We start from the raw sequence: 17,335 nt of genomic DNA, 5'->3' as shown, positions 1-17,335 counted from the left end.
AACAGATAGATACATTTTTTTTTTTGGCAGGGAAAAGTACTCTGGAGAAAAATTAAAGATAACAAATCGGAAAGGATATTCTGTGGTAGGGGAAAAGCCTACAATTTTTAATGGGGTGATTTGAGAAGATAATATTTGAGCAAAGACCAAAAGAGTTTAGGAGTGAAGGAGGGGAAGAGCATTTCAGGAGAAGAAACAGCTATTCTAGGAACTCTAGGCATATTTTTATTTAGTATGAACTAGGGACAGGAGGAAGGTACAAGCAGAAGACAGTGGGCAGGTGGGAGAGTAATGGGAGTTGATGAGTGTGTATGTGGGGTATAAATCACAGAGTTTGGGTATCACTGCAAAGGTTTTGGCTTTTACTATGAATGAGATGAACAGTCTTTGTAGGTTTTTGAGCAGAGATGTGACATGATTTGTTTCACATCTTAAAATAATTAGCTGAGCTTAGGCTTGGGGAGTGGAGTTTTGGAGAGCAGAAAAGAGAGGCCATTTGGGAAACCAATGCAATAATTCAGACTAGATATATGGTCTTGTAATAGGTCAGCAAAATTGGAGGTGGTGAAAAGAGGTTCATTCTAGATCAATTTTGAAGACAATAAGATTTTCTTATGGATTGGACATAAGATATGACAAGAAAAAAACAGAAGTCAGGAGAATTCCAAGGTTTTTGGTTTGTGGTACTTGAATAATGATGTTGCCTTTTACTTCAATGAAGACTATAGAACAAGCTGGTTTCAAAGGTAAGACCAGGAGTTGGATTTTATACGTGTTAAATCTGAGTGCTTAATAAACATCTGCGAATACATTTGACTGCCAGGCTGAGGTCTCCCTGGCCTTCCTATGCTCTAGGACAATTAGACTCTGACCTGTTACAGATACTTTAGAGCTCAGAGGCATCTGCAGTGGCTGGAGACACATATAATCAGTAGAATATGTGGAGGAAAAGAAATCTCAATCCCTGAATGATATTGAGGATATTGCCAAAGGAAAGGGGAACAGGAGTGCTAGAGTCAGCGTGGTAGAAAGTGAATGAGAAGAACCAAGGAACCTGTCCTGAATTCCTGGCTGCATGGCTTCCTTCCCATAGCATCATGCTTATCTTTCAGAAAGCTGACCGATTAGAATCACAGAAAATGAAAGCTTTCTTATTTGTCTCAAACTAAAATTGAAAAAAGGGATTAATCTTAAATTTGAAAGATGAACCAATGAATGAAAATTTCATTTGAAAACAGTGGGACTTCTGAGGAACCAAAGCAAGTGTTTCTCTAAGAAACTGCCTTATTATATATAATATTACAAAAATTAGACAAAGTTCACATGAAAAACCTCCACAATTCATACTCTTTTATAAAAAAATTTTAAACTTTTATTTATTTGTGGGGAATAAGTTTAAGAATTCTCTGAGCTTTCCTCAATGGGTTAACAAGGCTTAAGGCGGAAAGCTGCCACAGGGCGAAAATGCCCAGGATAGAACAAAGCATAGAGCAGAAAACCTCTTCCACAGGATTAAAGCCTCTGAGAACAGGTAGAGGAAGAAAGTCTCTGCTGCAGGGTGAAAGAGCCCAGAGCTAATTATCGAGAAAAATGCCTTGTTAACCCTGAGGTAACATGCTCTATCTGTTTTAGCCCCTAGAAAAGTTAAGATAAAGGCGCCTGGTGCCTGCAGTAAATGGCAGTCTGCTTGATGCACTAAAATTTTGATTTGTCTTGACCCTAACCCCTAACACCGCATATCTTCAAAAACTCCTTTTCTCTCACACACGAGTTAAGGGTTACTGTTTTATTGTTTCTTTCTGCATGTCCATCATGTATGTAATGCCTTCTGATCCTAATACATACAGAGAAAGGACACTTACTCAGGGCTCTTGTCTCCTCCCAGACATTAGCCTCTCTCATATTTAATTCTGCATCCCCTCTCTTACTGGACAAGAGAGCACTCCAGACTCAAAGCTTACAACATTTATTTTTGAGAGGGTACAAGTCAGGGAGGGGCAGAGAGAGGGGCACGAGGATCCAAAGTGGGCTCTGCAATGGCAGCAGAAAGCCTGATGTGTGGCTTGGACTCACGAACTATGAGATCATGACTTGAGCTGAAGTTGGACACTCAACCTACTAAGGTACTCAGGAACCTCACAAAATTAATGTTATTAAGTAGTTTTGAGAAAACATTTCTTCCATGGAAACAGGACAATCTGATATCAGAAAGTTTTGCTTTCAGATGAATGAAAATTCATAAGGAAGCATAATCAGGTAAGACTAGCTCTGGGATTTTGAAAAATATTAAATATAATGAAGATGAAAAAAGATAGGAGAAGATAAGTATAGGAAATTCAGCACACCTATTACAGAAAAGAGGGCAAAACAGGAGAGAAATAATCAAAGAATGATCAAGTCAACTTAATTAGCTGAAGAAAAGCAGATACCTTAAGATTAAAAACACACACACACAACTAGGCAACATCGATAAAGACACTGACAGTTAAACATATCTGTATAATTTTTTCTTTTCTTTTGATGATATAGTAACTTTAAAGATATCCGAAACAGTCTCATCAAAATAGTTCCTCTTTTTAAAGATTAGTTTTGAGGTAGAAACACAAGATGTGCTCATTATAGGCCCACCTCAGAGATATTGCAGGTTTGGTTCCAGAGCACTCCAATGAAGCAATCAAATGAAGTTTTTTGTTTGTTTCCTGGTGCATATAAAAGTTACGTTGACAGTATACTGTAGTCCACTAAGTGCACAATAGTGTAGATGTATATAAAAAAAGTAAGACCTTAATTTAAAAAAACACTTTATCACTAAAAAATGCTAATCATCATCTGAGTTTTCAGTGAGTTGTAATCACTGATCACAGATCACCATAACAAATATGACAATAATGAAAAAGTTTGAAACATTGCAAGGATTAGCATATGTGACACAGACACACAAAATAAGCAAATGTTGAAAAAAATGGTGCTGATAGACTTGCTTGACACAGAGTTGCCACAAACCTTCAATTTGTAAAAAATGCAATATCTGTGAAGTGCAGTAAAGTTATAGCACAATAAAATGAGGTATAGCATGCCTGCATACCTTCTTAACTTATTTTATATAATCACTATTATATTTTTTACACCATGTCCTATAACTCATCTTGATATCCTAACTTTCACTATTGACAAAATTGAATGTAAAGCATTGATAGGGGAAAAAGAGAATCAGACATAGGGTAAAATGAGAGGCAGTAACTTGTAGTCAACCCACAATAAAAGCTTAATCTAGAGAGAAGAAAAGAAAGAAGAACCAAGAAAAGAGAGAGCTCAAAGGAAAAAAAAAAAAGAAGAAAATATATTATTCTGGTAGATAGAAATAAAAAGTTTAGTTAAGTGACAGTGTTGATAATGTTTCCTGAAATAGTTCAGTGGTGACGTATGGTCCAAGAAGGATGATTTAAAAACAATTGAACTGGACTGACACACAAAAAAATGCTAAGGATGTTGTGGAATCTCTGATATAAACTGCCCAGGATTAGGCCTTGCTATCTAGTGTTTAAGAAACACATGCCTAATAAATGTTAGTTGGTTTCTAGGAAGGATTTTCTGCAGCTACTAACATTAACATTTCATAGATATATAAAATGTCAGGGCGCCTGGGTGGCGCAGTCGGTTAAGCGTCCGACTTCAGCCAGGTCACGATCTCGCGGTCCGTGAGTTCGAGCCCCGCGTCGGGCTCTGGGCTAATGGCTCAGAGCCTGGAGCCTGTTTCCGATTCTGTGTCTCCCTCTCTCTCTGCCCCTCCCCCGTTCATGCTCTGTCTCTCTCTGTCCCAAAAATAAATAAACGTTGAAAAAAAAATAAAATAAAATGTCAGAGTTGGAAGTTATAATCTTATTTAATTCACATTTTTCCAACAAACATGAATTGGGTACCTAGTGTGTGTTAAGCAGCGTACTCATCGTTGATTATTCAAGGTAGTGTTTGTTCTTTCCACAACTGCAAGAAAGTCACTAATCAATAGAATATATTATAATAAAGGTGTGTAAAAGGTGTAGAAAGCTAACTCTAACTCTGCTTGAGACACTCAGGGAGGGCTTCATGTGGGGGATGATATTTGAGTTGCTCTTGGCATTTGGAAAACTACTTTTCATCAGTTGATCAAGATTATTTTGAAAGATACTGAAAGAAACTAAGCAAGGGTATGAAAATATAAAAGATCGAGATATATGGAGGGAAGTTCATAGCATTGTTAATTTGTAAATTAATCCAAACTGCATTTGATGCATGAATATCCTCTACAAAACTCCCAACAAATGGTCCTCTGATATCTAAAAAGAATTTAGGCATATCTAGCAACTGTAAATTTTAAGCACCAAAATGTGTAGATTTGAGAAGAAATATTCTTATGACACACAAAACAAAATAATTGTAATGAGTAATAATTTTTTAACCATGTCTTACAGTAAAGAATAATAACAACAACAAACAAGGAAAACATCAAAGAATTTGAGTAAAGCAAGAAATATCTATGATCATCTATTCCAATCACCAACCTGAGGCTTGACTTGCTGTCCTTCCTGAAAACCTTCTTTGATACTGTCTGTCAAGTGCACCTACTCTCTGTGATTGTCCTATCTGGTTTTACTTGTACCAAAAAACATACTTGCACACTCCATTCAAAGACTAGCACTGTTGGTCTTCTGTGTTTTTATGTAGTTTAAAGACACAGACATTTTCCGATTCCCAGAAGTTACTGAAGAGTCCAAAGGTGTAACATTTTCCAAAGGTGAACCTTCTACTTTTACCCATATAATTTGCTGCAACAGCACTTTATTGGCCAATAACAACACCTGATTGATTTTTATGAAAATCAAATCTTTTACAACACAGGTGTTCACAAAGTAAATGCACAGTTATTTTTCTATCATTTTGAAGCGATTCAAATGGAATTTTGAAAAAAAATATTTGCTGTTGAAGTTTATGTGTGAAAAGAATCTATTGCATATACATATTATACAACAACAAAATAAACTAATTAATACATTTATTAAGTTTCATAATAAGGAAATATATGAAAAAAAGTATTTCTTAAAGGCTTAGATGCCTAACTCCAAGTTATGACTACCAGATTTAGAACATATTAAATTTTATTAAGTACCTGCAAAACAACTCTACTAACTTTATTTTATTATATTTTTTGTTTTATTATTTTTTTTAAGTAGGCTCCACGCCCAACACTGAGCACAAGGTGGGGCTTGAACTCACAATCCTGAGATGGCTACCAGAGCTGAGATCAAGAGTCAGATGTTCAACTGACTGAATCACTCAGGTGCCCCTGAATGTAATAACTTTAAGATATGTTTTACAAAGTTTTGAGGATATATTCAAATACTTCTAATACACAGAATATGAAAAAATGGTCATGGTCTTGTGGTTTGTAAGCAAATGGGTACATGATACTTTTGACACTAAAGGGTTTCAGTAGGGATGTTGACAGAATTACCAGATGGTTGAGGCAGGGGAAAAAAATTACCAGATGGTTGTCATCCTATATACAAGGAGGAAATTTTGAGGAATTATACTTTATTTAATATAACATTAAATAAAAATTATTATGCAACAACATAAACACATAATTAATTTGAATATATAAATAATAAGCTCACAGAAGTAACTTTTATATTAAATTAAACAGAAAGAATCCATTTTGGTATCTATCACTATAAAAGTGCATCTTTTTTAAATGATTGAGAGTTGAGTTTGAAAAAAAATATTACATAGGGGTACCTGGGTGGCTCAGTCGGTTAAGCATCTGACTTTGGCTCAGGTCATGATCTTGAGGTTTGTGAGTTTGAGCCCCACATCAGGCTCTGTGCTCACAGCTCAGAGCCTGGACCCTGCTTCAGATTCTATTGTCTCCCTCTCTCTCTGACCTTCCCCCAACTTGTGCTATGTCTTGCTCTTTTCAAAAATAAATAAACATTAAAAAAATTATATATAAGGTTACTCATGGGAGAAAATCTATGAATGAATAAGTGAATGGGAAAAATGAATAAATAAATTAGTGAATGGATGTGTTAAAACACAACTATCAGAATCTATTTGAGGAGCACTTCTAAAATAGCAATGTAAGGAGCTCTGCAGGCTCCCTCTCTGGAAAAACAACTATAAATAGTGAAAATTACTTTAAGAAAACAGCCATTTGAAGTCCCTGGAAGTGGTCCAAAGGGCATATCGAAAATGGAGAAATGTTTATTTGAGGAAATCTACTAAATCTCCATAAGAACAGTGAGAGTCTGCGGCATTTGAGTCACAACTTATTCCCTTCCTTGTTCCCTTCTAGCTAAGCAAGATTGACGTTCTATTCTGGGTGGATGTAGCCAAGAAAATTGTCTCCCCCACCCTGATGCACCCCCAGTTCCCAGTCAAGGGCCATAGTATCTACCCGAGAAGTTGCACACTGCAAGGGAAATATGTTTGACTAAAATAGTACAGCCAACTCACTAAACAAATAAAGACGCAAACAAGCAAACAAACAAAAAAAGTCCCAGGAGTGGGGACAGGGATCACACACAGATTTGCTACAATGTTTTATCTGAAATGACCAGTAATCAACTATAAATTTATGAGACATGCAAAAAATACAGTAAATGTGTGACTCACCAAAGGGGGGACGGGGAACAGGCAACAACCCTTCTTTGAGAAGTCCCAGATGTTGGGAATATCAGACAAATACATTAAAGGAGCTATGATCAGTATGTTCAAAGAACTAAACGAACCATGCTCAAAGAATAAAGGGAGTTATAATAATGTCTCATCCAATACAGAATATATGTTAAGATATACAAATTATTAAAAACTAAGATGATTCTTGAGGTGCCTGGGTGGCTGAGTTGGTTGTGTCCAAGTCTTGATTTCAGTTCAGGCTATGATCACGTGGTTTGTGAGACTGAGCCCCACATGCACTCTTTCTCTCTGTCCCTCCCTCTCCCTCTCCCTCTCTCTCTCTCTCTCTCTCTGAAGATAAATTAATAAACTTAAACATTTTTTTTAATTTAAAAAATTTAAAAAGATGATTCTGAAATTGAAAGGTACAATACCTAAGATAAAAAAATTCATGACAGGGGCTCAACATTAGATTTAAGCTGGCAGGAAAAAGGATCAAAAATTCAAAGCAATAAGGGCTGAAAAACTTCCCAAATTTGATGGAAAACATTAAACTACATCTAAAAACTCAATGAACACAACTAGGAAGAACACAAAAAGTTCCTTAACCTGACACATAAACATAATAATAAATGTCAAAAGCTGGGAAAAATAAATTCTTGAAAATAGCAAGAGAAAATAGACTGGTCATATACAAAAGACTCTTAATAAAATTAACAACTGACTTCAAATAAAAACAATGGAGGTCTGAGGCAGTGGGATGACATATTTGAAGTGCTGAAAGAAGTAAAAGAAGCTGTCAACCAAGAACCTTACATCTAGCAAAACTAACTTTAAAGAAATAAAAGTGAAGTAAAGGCATTCCTAAATAAACAAAAGCTGATAGAATTCATTGCTAGAAGACTTATTTTAAAGAAATACTAAAGGAAATTCTTAAGGCTGGAAGTGACACTAGACAATAATATGAACTCATGCGAAAAAACAAAAAAACTCTGGCAAAGTTAATTATATAGGTTATTATAAAAGTATTATCTCATTTTTCTTCTTTACCTTAAAGATTTTTAAAAAAGCATAAAGCAATATTAATATACTAGTATTGTTAAACCTGTAACATATGGAAGTCAAATATACTTGGCAATATCAGCACAAAGGAAGTGGGTGAAAGCAATGTTGCACTGGAGTAAGAAAAGGACACCAGATGGTAACTTGAATCCACAGGAAGAAATGAAGAAAATAAAAAAAAGTAAATAAGAATATTATATAACAAATCCTATAAATATACACTTGCTCTTATTTCTTCTCTCAGCTTTATTAAAATACATAAAATCATATAAAGTATTAATTATAAAAATGTTAAAAATTACATTTTTAACATACACAGAGATAAAATTTATTAAAATAATGGCACAAAAAGGGGCAAGAGGGAATAGATCTATATATAATTAATATTTATATCTTTTATTGTAATTAAGGTAATATGAAAGTAGATTCCTGTAAGTTAAGATGCATATTGGAAACCCTAGAGACACAAAGAAAATAACTCAGAAAATGTAATGAAAAAAAATCACTGAAATATTAAAACATGACTAGAAAATACTAATTTAATGCATAAGAAGGTAGTGAAGAAAGAATGGAGGAACAAAAAATGAGATATATAAAAAAGGAAAATAAAAGACAAATACAACCATATTGATAATATTAAACATAAATGAATTATAAGTCCAATCACAACAGCAGAGATTGTTAAGTTGTCTTTAAAATAAACAAACAAACAAGACCTAAGTATATGCTGTTAATATGAGACACACGTTAGATACAAAGACAAAAGTAGATATAATTAAAAGGATGTAAAAAGGATATACCATGTAAAAAGCTACCATAAGAGAGCTAGAGTGACTTTAGTAATATAGACAAAATACACTTTGTTTGTTTGTAATATACTCTCCAATAGCAGCCACAATAATAGGGAATCTATCTGCTAATGAAATCTGGCAGAAATCAGGGATATATTGAAAGTTGGGTGGCAGAGGATAGAAAATCTGGTTGTTACTTAGTCTTTACGTGTATCTGTTTACATGCTACTAAAAGCTCATGTCCCTCAAGAAAATATCTCACACACAGAGAAAGAAGAACAGTCCTTTCATTCTGGGCTTCAGTTTGTGTGTTAATTTTGGACCTATGGCTGAGTGGCAAATCTGCTGAGGATGCTAGTTCTTTCTGCATATTTAAAAAATAGTCTTTTCAACTGGCAATAAAAAAAATCTCTTACTTGTATGTACCCTAGGGATAGCTAGTCTAGACAGACAGATATTAGATTCTAAGTTATGTTAAATTCAACAGAGCTCCTGTTCTTATTCATATAGATTAATAAATACATTATTCTAACACAAAGGACAAAAAGAATCCCTAGAGAATGAAAAAACTGAACTTCTAATACTTTGAATATACTAGCCTTTTATGAAAAAAAAAAACTTTCTTGAGAAATTGCTAACTTAGAAGCATTTTTATGTAAGAATCTAAATCCACACAATCAAAATGAATCTTTGGAGATATCAAACCAGTCTAATAATTTTTACTTAAAAATAGTTTCATGAAAAGCATGATGAGATACTATGTCACTTGACATGCAACAAGAATGGCTAAAAAAATACAGACAATAACAAGTATTGATGAATGTGAAAAAATTGGAACTTAAAAACTGCTGTGTAGCTCTTAGGGAAAACTGTCAATTCCACAAAATGTTAATCATAGAGCTATTAAATGACTCAGTAACTCAACTCCTAGATATATAAACAAGAGATCTGACAACTTATGTTCACAAAAACTAGGGAGTTCATCCATGGTTTAGTCTTTAGCTTTGTGAAAGCTGTTTCTACCACAGCCCTTTTCGTTATACTATAGGAGGCTATTTTTTCTATACTCCAGTGGAACTCTCTTTGTCTTACTATGCATCTGTATTTAATGTTGATTTGTGAAATGGCAATTTCATGAAACAGGTTTTATAAGTGCATTAAATAATAATTTTTGGGTGGAGCAAAACCAAGATTACAAACTTCTTAATGATTACTGAATATTAAGAAACATTCCCAGAATAGTAATGCTAAGTACAAGAGATTAAGATTCCATGCCCTTGAAAAACAGTGAAGTAAATTCCTAAAACAAATTTGAAATAAAAAAATTTACAACTTTCTGAATTATCTAACACAATAGTTTTTAAAACTTGATGTGTTACTCCCCTGTAGGATAAGCACAACAAAATAAGAAATACCTTGAGACACCTAATCAACTAAATTGCTTAATGAAAGTTCTCCCCTTGGTGCACCCTAACATTTCCTTATTGATATGTTTGCCTATATTTTAAAGGTTTTTAATTTAGGCTTATATTATCTTTCTGAGAAGAAACTCTAAGAGAACATTCTTGCAGAAAAAGCCATCATCAAAGTATCTAAAAAATAAATTTAAAAAATATATAAAAGAAAAAAAAAAAAGAAAGCGAGAACAGGAGAACAGGAAAGTGAGTCTAGGTAAACTCTAACAGCCCCTTTTTCCAAAGAGCGAAGGTTGAAAGTTATGATCAGATGTTTCACCATACCATGGACTAAATATGGAAAACTCTTAGAAGATTTCTTATAATAAAAATAAACACTGAATACGATCATGCAAATCCGTTTTTAATGCAGTTGATTTTACTGACTTACTTGTTTTTATCTAACCCTAGTAAGAGAAGAAAACCAAAATCATCATTTTGGTATTTAAGAGCAGTCTGTGAGGGCAAAGTTCTTTGTATCATTAAGAATCAATTATCCCACAGACAACACTTTATGGTAAAACCAGTTCCAGACACGGCTGAGACTGCCCCATTCTACCGAACTCCTACCTTTTATGAACTTTTTCTACAAAAACATATTTCCTCCATTAACATATCTTTTAGTGTGATTTCTAAAAACAACCAGTAATGAAAAGCTGTGAGGAGCCTGTTTAAAAAATCACGATTCTGTAAACATAGTACCTCAATTATTATCTTGATATAAAAAAGTATTTTTTCACACATGATGCTTACAAGGTAGGTATGTGCAGCTTTCACATTTGGAAAGAATGAGTAAATAGTAGGGTTCTGTTTTTCAGGGTATTGCTGACATTTACTATAAAACACTCTTAATTTATAAAACCTGACACATTTTGTGAAAATAAAGATTAACTAGAAGTGTAGCAAGTTCATTTTTTAGTTGCTATATTTGTAAACCAAACCCATTCACCCACTAAAAAAGAAATACTGATGAAAATTTATGGTAAATCTCAAAGGAATTAAACTTGAAGGATTCAAGGAAGCTGATTTACCAACAGCAAAGTGTTAATGTTATCAAAGGAATTACCTAAATTCAATGCTCTGGTACCAAATAGATAGTAAAAAACAAAGTCAAAAGCAATTTAAACAGACTGTGGAGAATTGTGTACTATCCCTATTTACTTAGGTATGGAAGAGGGCTTTCAGTGAAATAAATAACCATAATCTTACCTATGAGACTATACACACTTATATAAAATACTCTCCTATTATAAGCTATTACATGTGTCAATTGCAAAGTGATTCTTTATGACAGCCATTTTCCTTATAAGCAAGTACACAGTCTTTCAAGTTATCATTAGAGGTGATTTAAGCTAAGTGTGAAGTTTTAAAATAAAATAGCACCAGCCTGCAAAAAAATAGTCATTAATATGTTTGCCAGACTTAATAAGAGGAATATTTATATGTTAGCTATCCTTAGGTCTTTATATCATACATATTAGTATTTTAGTAGTATTTATTCACCAATATAACAGACTAAGTAGAATTCATTGTTATTACATTGATCAAGATGTAGATTGCTTTTAGGAAAGTTTTATTTACCCTTATCCCTCTTCCCTTGCCACTCATACCAACATGTACACACATGCACACCTGTAAATTATAATTTCTTTACCAAAAATGAAAGAGCTCAGAGGAACAGGGAAAGAACCAACAATCAAGCACTTTAATATTCAGTTATTCTCTTTAATACAGGTAAAACAAAATCTGGTTTTGGTTTCCCTAAACTAGAAAGGCAATTTTTTGAATAACCTCAATAGGCTAAAAAGTTTTTAAATGAAATTATGACAAAGTACTTAAAAATAAATGGTAGATATATGCATTCTAATTAAAATAAAGAAAATAACTGAAAATGATTGTATTTTATAGGTCTTTCCACTCCATTTTTAGCCTGAAAACCACAAAGTCCACCTGAAATATCATTACAGAGTCAGGAAATCACAATAAGCACAAATAACCTACCATTACGGGAAATGTTGCCAAAGGGACAACGGGTCCGGCCAACCCTATAGGTGTGGCTGAAGTCTTACCACTAGGTCTATTAACAGCATTATTATTTACTTAATTTTTATTCTTTAAAGGAATTTAAAATTATGTACATTTCAAATGCAGACTCCCTCAAAGTAATATTCATGAAACCAAAGTTGTGATATTCTAGTTATATATATTTTTTCTAACATAGTACATTAATGCATTAAAATAAGAGCCCCTAAGATGATCTCACATGCCATCATTAGTACAGGAAAACACAGTTAGTGCAAACAAACTACCCTATATAATTTTCAACCTGATTTCTTTCTCATAATAAAAGAAAAAGTGATGAACATATATTAGCATCAAGATTAAAAACACAGATTAATGTTCACTTAATGTCTTGCTTACTACTTATGCACTGCAGTACATCATTTAAACTTTAAAACAGTTGAACAAAGGCAGCTGAGTTGATGTATTGAACCCAAAACACGTACTGCCTCAGTCTTATACTGAGAAATTACTGAGCTTTGGGGAAATTGTAATTTATACCACATGAAACTATATAATTTGTATACAAAAGACAGGTTGACTAATGGTTCCACTTGGATCCTATCTTCTTAAACCTGGTCTCTGTGGTTTCTATATCTGATAAGAACGAAAAGTGACCTTTCACCACTCTCGGGAGTGATTTCTATGCATTAGAGAGAAAAAAAAGGGGCGTAGGGCAAAATGTGGTTCAATATGGCAGCTCTGCTACTTGTGTTCTACAGAAAAATCATTTTATTTTGACTTTTTATTTGATTTGATTCAGTCTTGCCACTAAATCAGTACATTCAATTCCTTCTGCAATAAAATTTTAAATCACCTGCCTATGCATCTACTGAGTGCTGAGAAAGGGACAATCCATTGGGATTTATTGTTCCATTGCAGTTTATTGTTTATTGCAGATGGAATCATCATCAAAACTCAGAAAGCTAAGAGGACAAATTGTCCATAATGATTTAAACTATACTATAAATATCAATGTTTCCATGAACTCAAACTACCCGGACTTCACCTGTTATTAATAATAAAACTCTGTAATGCCCCTAGATGTCCATTTTATTTTATTTATTTTTCCACGAGAACTGGGAATGAGTTTTTCCTAGTATATCATTTCTTTGTGAAAGTATAGTGACTGACAACACTAGGTGAAACATTCACTCAATAAAGTTCACAACATTATAATAACAAATTATAGAAAAGAAAGCATGGATTCTAACCACTTTGTCCTCCTTTGGGAAAGCATCCAAGGAAGCAGAGTAAAAAGAGAGGAAAAGAAGAAGAGAAAAACAAAAATAAGGCATATATTAATAGATTTTAAGAAAACAATTATGTATTATTTTTAAAGTGTTCAGACATAAGTATTTATAAGCATTGTAAATGTTTACTCTTCCCCAAAATACTCATTGTTCAAGCTTTCATTGAAAATGCACCTATACTAATTCTACTATAGTAGATACCAAAATTGGGCACTATAATTTCCAAAAGTTTTAGTACTTGATGATTACATCTATATTTAAAACATTTTTCAGAAAGAAATCTTAATTCACTATTATATTTAGTCTTCCTATTTCTGAAAAGACATTTTATTAAAATGCATAAAATTATATAAATGATTTTATCAAATTACTGTCAAAATATTTATAGTTACAATTTGGAAAAATCTAAGAATGGGAAATATTTGTAAAGAATAAAAATGAGAAAAAAGATATTAACTATTGTAGTCATAAATTATTCCACAAGCAATATTTATATGTAATATATGTTTCAACACTTATAATGTCATGGGAAAAAACAACACAATATATTCATACAATATTTTTGTCTCATGCCTTAAAGTGATGCCTTCTATTATTTTGTTCTTTTGAATATTTTGTCCAAATTGGATGGGCTTATAGAGACAGATAGACTACATTAGGCTTGGGTGTCTCCAAAACAGAGGTACATCTTAGCTCAATTTCCTTTAACATGAGATTAACCCAGGTAATTTTAATATTTCATTAGTTAACTGTATTATTATTGGTTTTCCTCAAACCTATCATGGGAAGTTACAAGCATTCAACAGCTATGGGTGCTCAGTCCGCATTTCCACCCTGGTAATTTGCACACTACTATGTACTGACAGCACCTTTTCAAATTGGACAGTACCCCTACACCAAATGTTTTTTAAAATATTTTGTATATCATTCCCAGGTCTCATCTGTGAGAATTCATTCCAAAACAGTGTATTTAGGAACACTAAAGATGAGAAAGTTAACACATAGTTCTTGTACACCTTTTTATGTGCCAGATACTATTTTAACCCAAGGTTGTTTTGAAAAGGTCTTAATATAACATATGATAATTAACTAAAGAACTTTCAGGAGGAAAACTCATGTGGTCATCAGAATGGCACCTAAAGAACTCTTAAATATATATCATAAAGACCTAGATTTTAATTTAATTATCATAATAATCATATACAGTAATTATTACTATCCAGTTTCATAGATAAAGAAGATGTTGTTCAGGGAAGTTAATTATTTTCCCAAGGCCACAAAGATAATAGTGGGCTCACCTTAAAACATGTCTCTTTTACTGAATATCTTAATTTCACTGGAAGGGATATTTAGAATACCCTACCTGCAATTGAAATACACTACCAATGAATATAATGTTGATAGGGAGATTGATTTTAATTTTAGCCATGGGTTTCTCAATTAGGAAAATATCCAGAGTGCATAAAGCTTCCATATTATTTTTAAATATAACTTTGTACTATGTTACACTGCATATATGATTGGATAATAAATGAAATTACTTAGAGAAACATTGGGAATTCTTTAGGTATATGATAATCTTAACTATTCTATATTACACTGCAGACCTACATCAAAGAAAACTCACCCAGACATCCCTATAAATAATTTTACCATACTAAGATAGAGTATATAATAAAGTATATTAAAATGTATTCTAAAGTATTAGAATTTATCTAGTACTTCATAAAGAATATTTAGTTCTCTTAAATGAGCATCTCAGTGCCTCAAAAAGTATATATATTTAAAGCACAGGCATAACATAAGTAGCTCTCATTTAAGCCAAATAAGGAAACTGCATCAGGTGAGACTACATCTCATAGAGAAGATAATAAGTACAAAAATCCCCCCAAATTTAAAAAAGGGTATTTTGACATACTCTTTAAATATCAAAATAGTTTCCATGAGAGAAACCTAGCACTATATACTTTACCACAACAGTAAATAGGAAATTACTCTCATAGAAGGTAATCATTGCTTTACATATGTTGTCTTCGGTTACATTTAATGCTACCCAGTTCACCTTACATTCTACCTTCATTCAGTCTGAAACAAACATTGTAGAAACTAAAAGTTTTTTTTCTTCTTTTTACAAGAAGAACTGGATATAACAACTTTTAAGAGTCTTCTAGTTCATGATACTAAGTCCACATTTACTACATTTTTCAGAAAGTAAATTTACTCCCACAAATAATCTGTTGGTTTGAATCTTTTGGTTTTTAATCATTTACTAAGATGCATATGGAAAGCATTTTTTTTTTTATTATTTCATCACTACTCCACTACTATGAACCTTATGAAAAACAGAAAATGGGAAAGGGGCACATTAATGTGTACACTTATGCCTGTGTCTACTTTCTAACACATGTATGTTTTCTGCTTGGCAGGTGTACTGCTTTTCACCTGCATTCAGAGCACCTCTCAGGCTCGGGGAACACTTACGTTGTTGGATCGCAGAGACACGCGGCCTCCACAGCGGGCACAGAACTTGGTGCGGCAGTAGGAGCAGAGATGGCCGCACCCATCAGCAAACTTTGTTTTGTGACAGATTCCACAGGTCGGAGCATCATCTTTGTGCTCTCCCTGGTAACGCCGCGCTTCTTCCCCTATCTTCCTCACTTGTTCTTTATAGCTTTCAAATTGTTGATGCAATCTCCTGGGCAAAAGAGAAAACGGTAGCAAACTAAGTAAATGACAGAAGACAAAAACAAAAATAATTTTTCCTAACAGAAGTATAGCTATTTGAATGAAACCAAAACATATAAAATAATTTTTCCCACTAATCTTACCTTTCAACTAATCAAATTTTCCAGTAAAAGGCCACTGGTAAAAAATGTATTAGCATGTAACCCACTAGTCTCAGTTTTGTTACTAGAAATGAAACATACACAAGTACAACATATAATCACTGTTTTGGTCTCCAAAGTGGAATTCATGTGTCCACTCCACGCCTCTGCTTCTTTTAGACAAATAGCTTTCAAGGTATTTGGACTGGGGAACTCAACACTTTACAACTACATTCATGTGTGTATACAACGGAAGCAGAAGTTATACAAAATACTTAAGCTAACTATATATGATGTACTCTGGTATAGTCTATCTCATTCTATTTTAATAATGATTACAGTCTAAAAAAAAGTTTGTCACAGGAAATTGATTCCCTGACCCACTATGTGAGCATGATGTATACTTGGAAAAATACCGTTTTAAGTTATAGGGGCACCTGGGTGGCTCAGTTGGTTAAGTGCCCAACTCTTGGTTTTGGTTCAGGTCATGATCTCACAGTTTCGTGAGTTTGAGCTGCACATTGAGCTCTGTGGTGACAGCACAGAGCCTGCTTGGGATTCTCTCTCTCCCTCTCTCTCTGGCCCTCCCCCGCTCACATGTCTCTCTCTCAAAAATAAACTTAAAAAAATTATAAATTACAATGGTATGCAATTTGTCTTCCACAAAATATCTTCCTTTACCCCTATTCTTGGAGATTATTTATGTATTTAATATCAAGTGTTTGATTTCATACAGTATATAAAATATCACCTTATACATTATAATTGAGCTCACTAATCTTTCCAGGATATGTGAAAAATGTTAAACCACACCTTGCAAATATTCAGATTTTTTCTGATACAAATATTTTCTCATACAAATACCCCAATTTGTATGAGAGTTGTCACCACTCTCTATTTAATGGATGCAACCAAAGTTGTTGAGGCAAACCATTTTCCATAAGAATGTTCACATTTAATGTAATTCAAGTCTCCTCCCTTCCTCATCAGCCCTAATCCCTCAATCTTCAACTGCTACAAATAGAAACTATTTGCTGCTCTGTACAGAACACCATGACATCCAGTGAATCCCCAGTGAAAGTATGCCTTAGTTTTGTAAATGAGAACTGAGAGAGTTGTCCCAGGCCTAGCCAATAGTCATTGGCCATTACAACAATGGAGAAACTCCTAGGAAATTCATCTCTGTAACTGAGCGAGTGCGCTGGATGTATTCCCTAGGACACAAGGTACACACA

At 33.5% G+C, this 17,335-nt stretch overlaps 1 protein-coding gene across 23 annotated transcripts in view; it reads right to left on the bottom strand.

The window, feature by feature from the left end:
* RIMS1 (regulating synaptic membrane exocytosis 1) overlaps positions 1-17,335 on the bottom strand; it is a 489,665-nt gene that overhangs the window by 272,907 nt on the left and 199,423 nt on the right. For 22 of the 23 annotated variants that reach the window (XM_045498708.1, XM_045498707.1, XM_045498712.1 and 19 more), the window contains 2 exons: positions 15,757-15,970; positions 13,237-13,248 (listed from right to left, as the gene is read on the bottom strand). In XM_045498708.1, the coding sequence (XP_045354664.1) occupies positions 13,237-13,248; positions 15,757-15,970 (226 nt within the window). The remainder of the gene's footprint in view (positions 1-13,236; positions 13,249-15,756; positions 15,971-17,335) is intronic. The other variant, XM_045498709.1, reaches the window with a different exon arrangement.

This window comes from Leopardus geoffroyi, chromosome B2, assembly GCF_018350155.1.
Source record: "Leopardus geoffroyi isolate Oge1 chromosome B2, O.geoffroyi_Oge1_pat1.0, whole genome shotgun sequence".
NCBI classification, from domain to species: domain Eukaryota; kingdom Metazoa; phylum Chordata; class Mammalia; order Carnivora; family Felidae; genus Leopardus; species Leopardus geoffroyi.
Note: the sequence above shows the minus strand (reverse complement) of the source record. Positions and strands in the feature narration are given on the sequence as shown.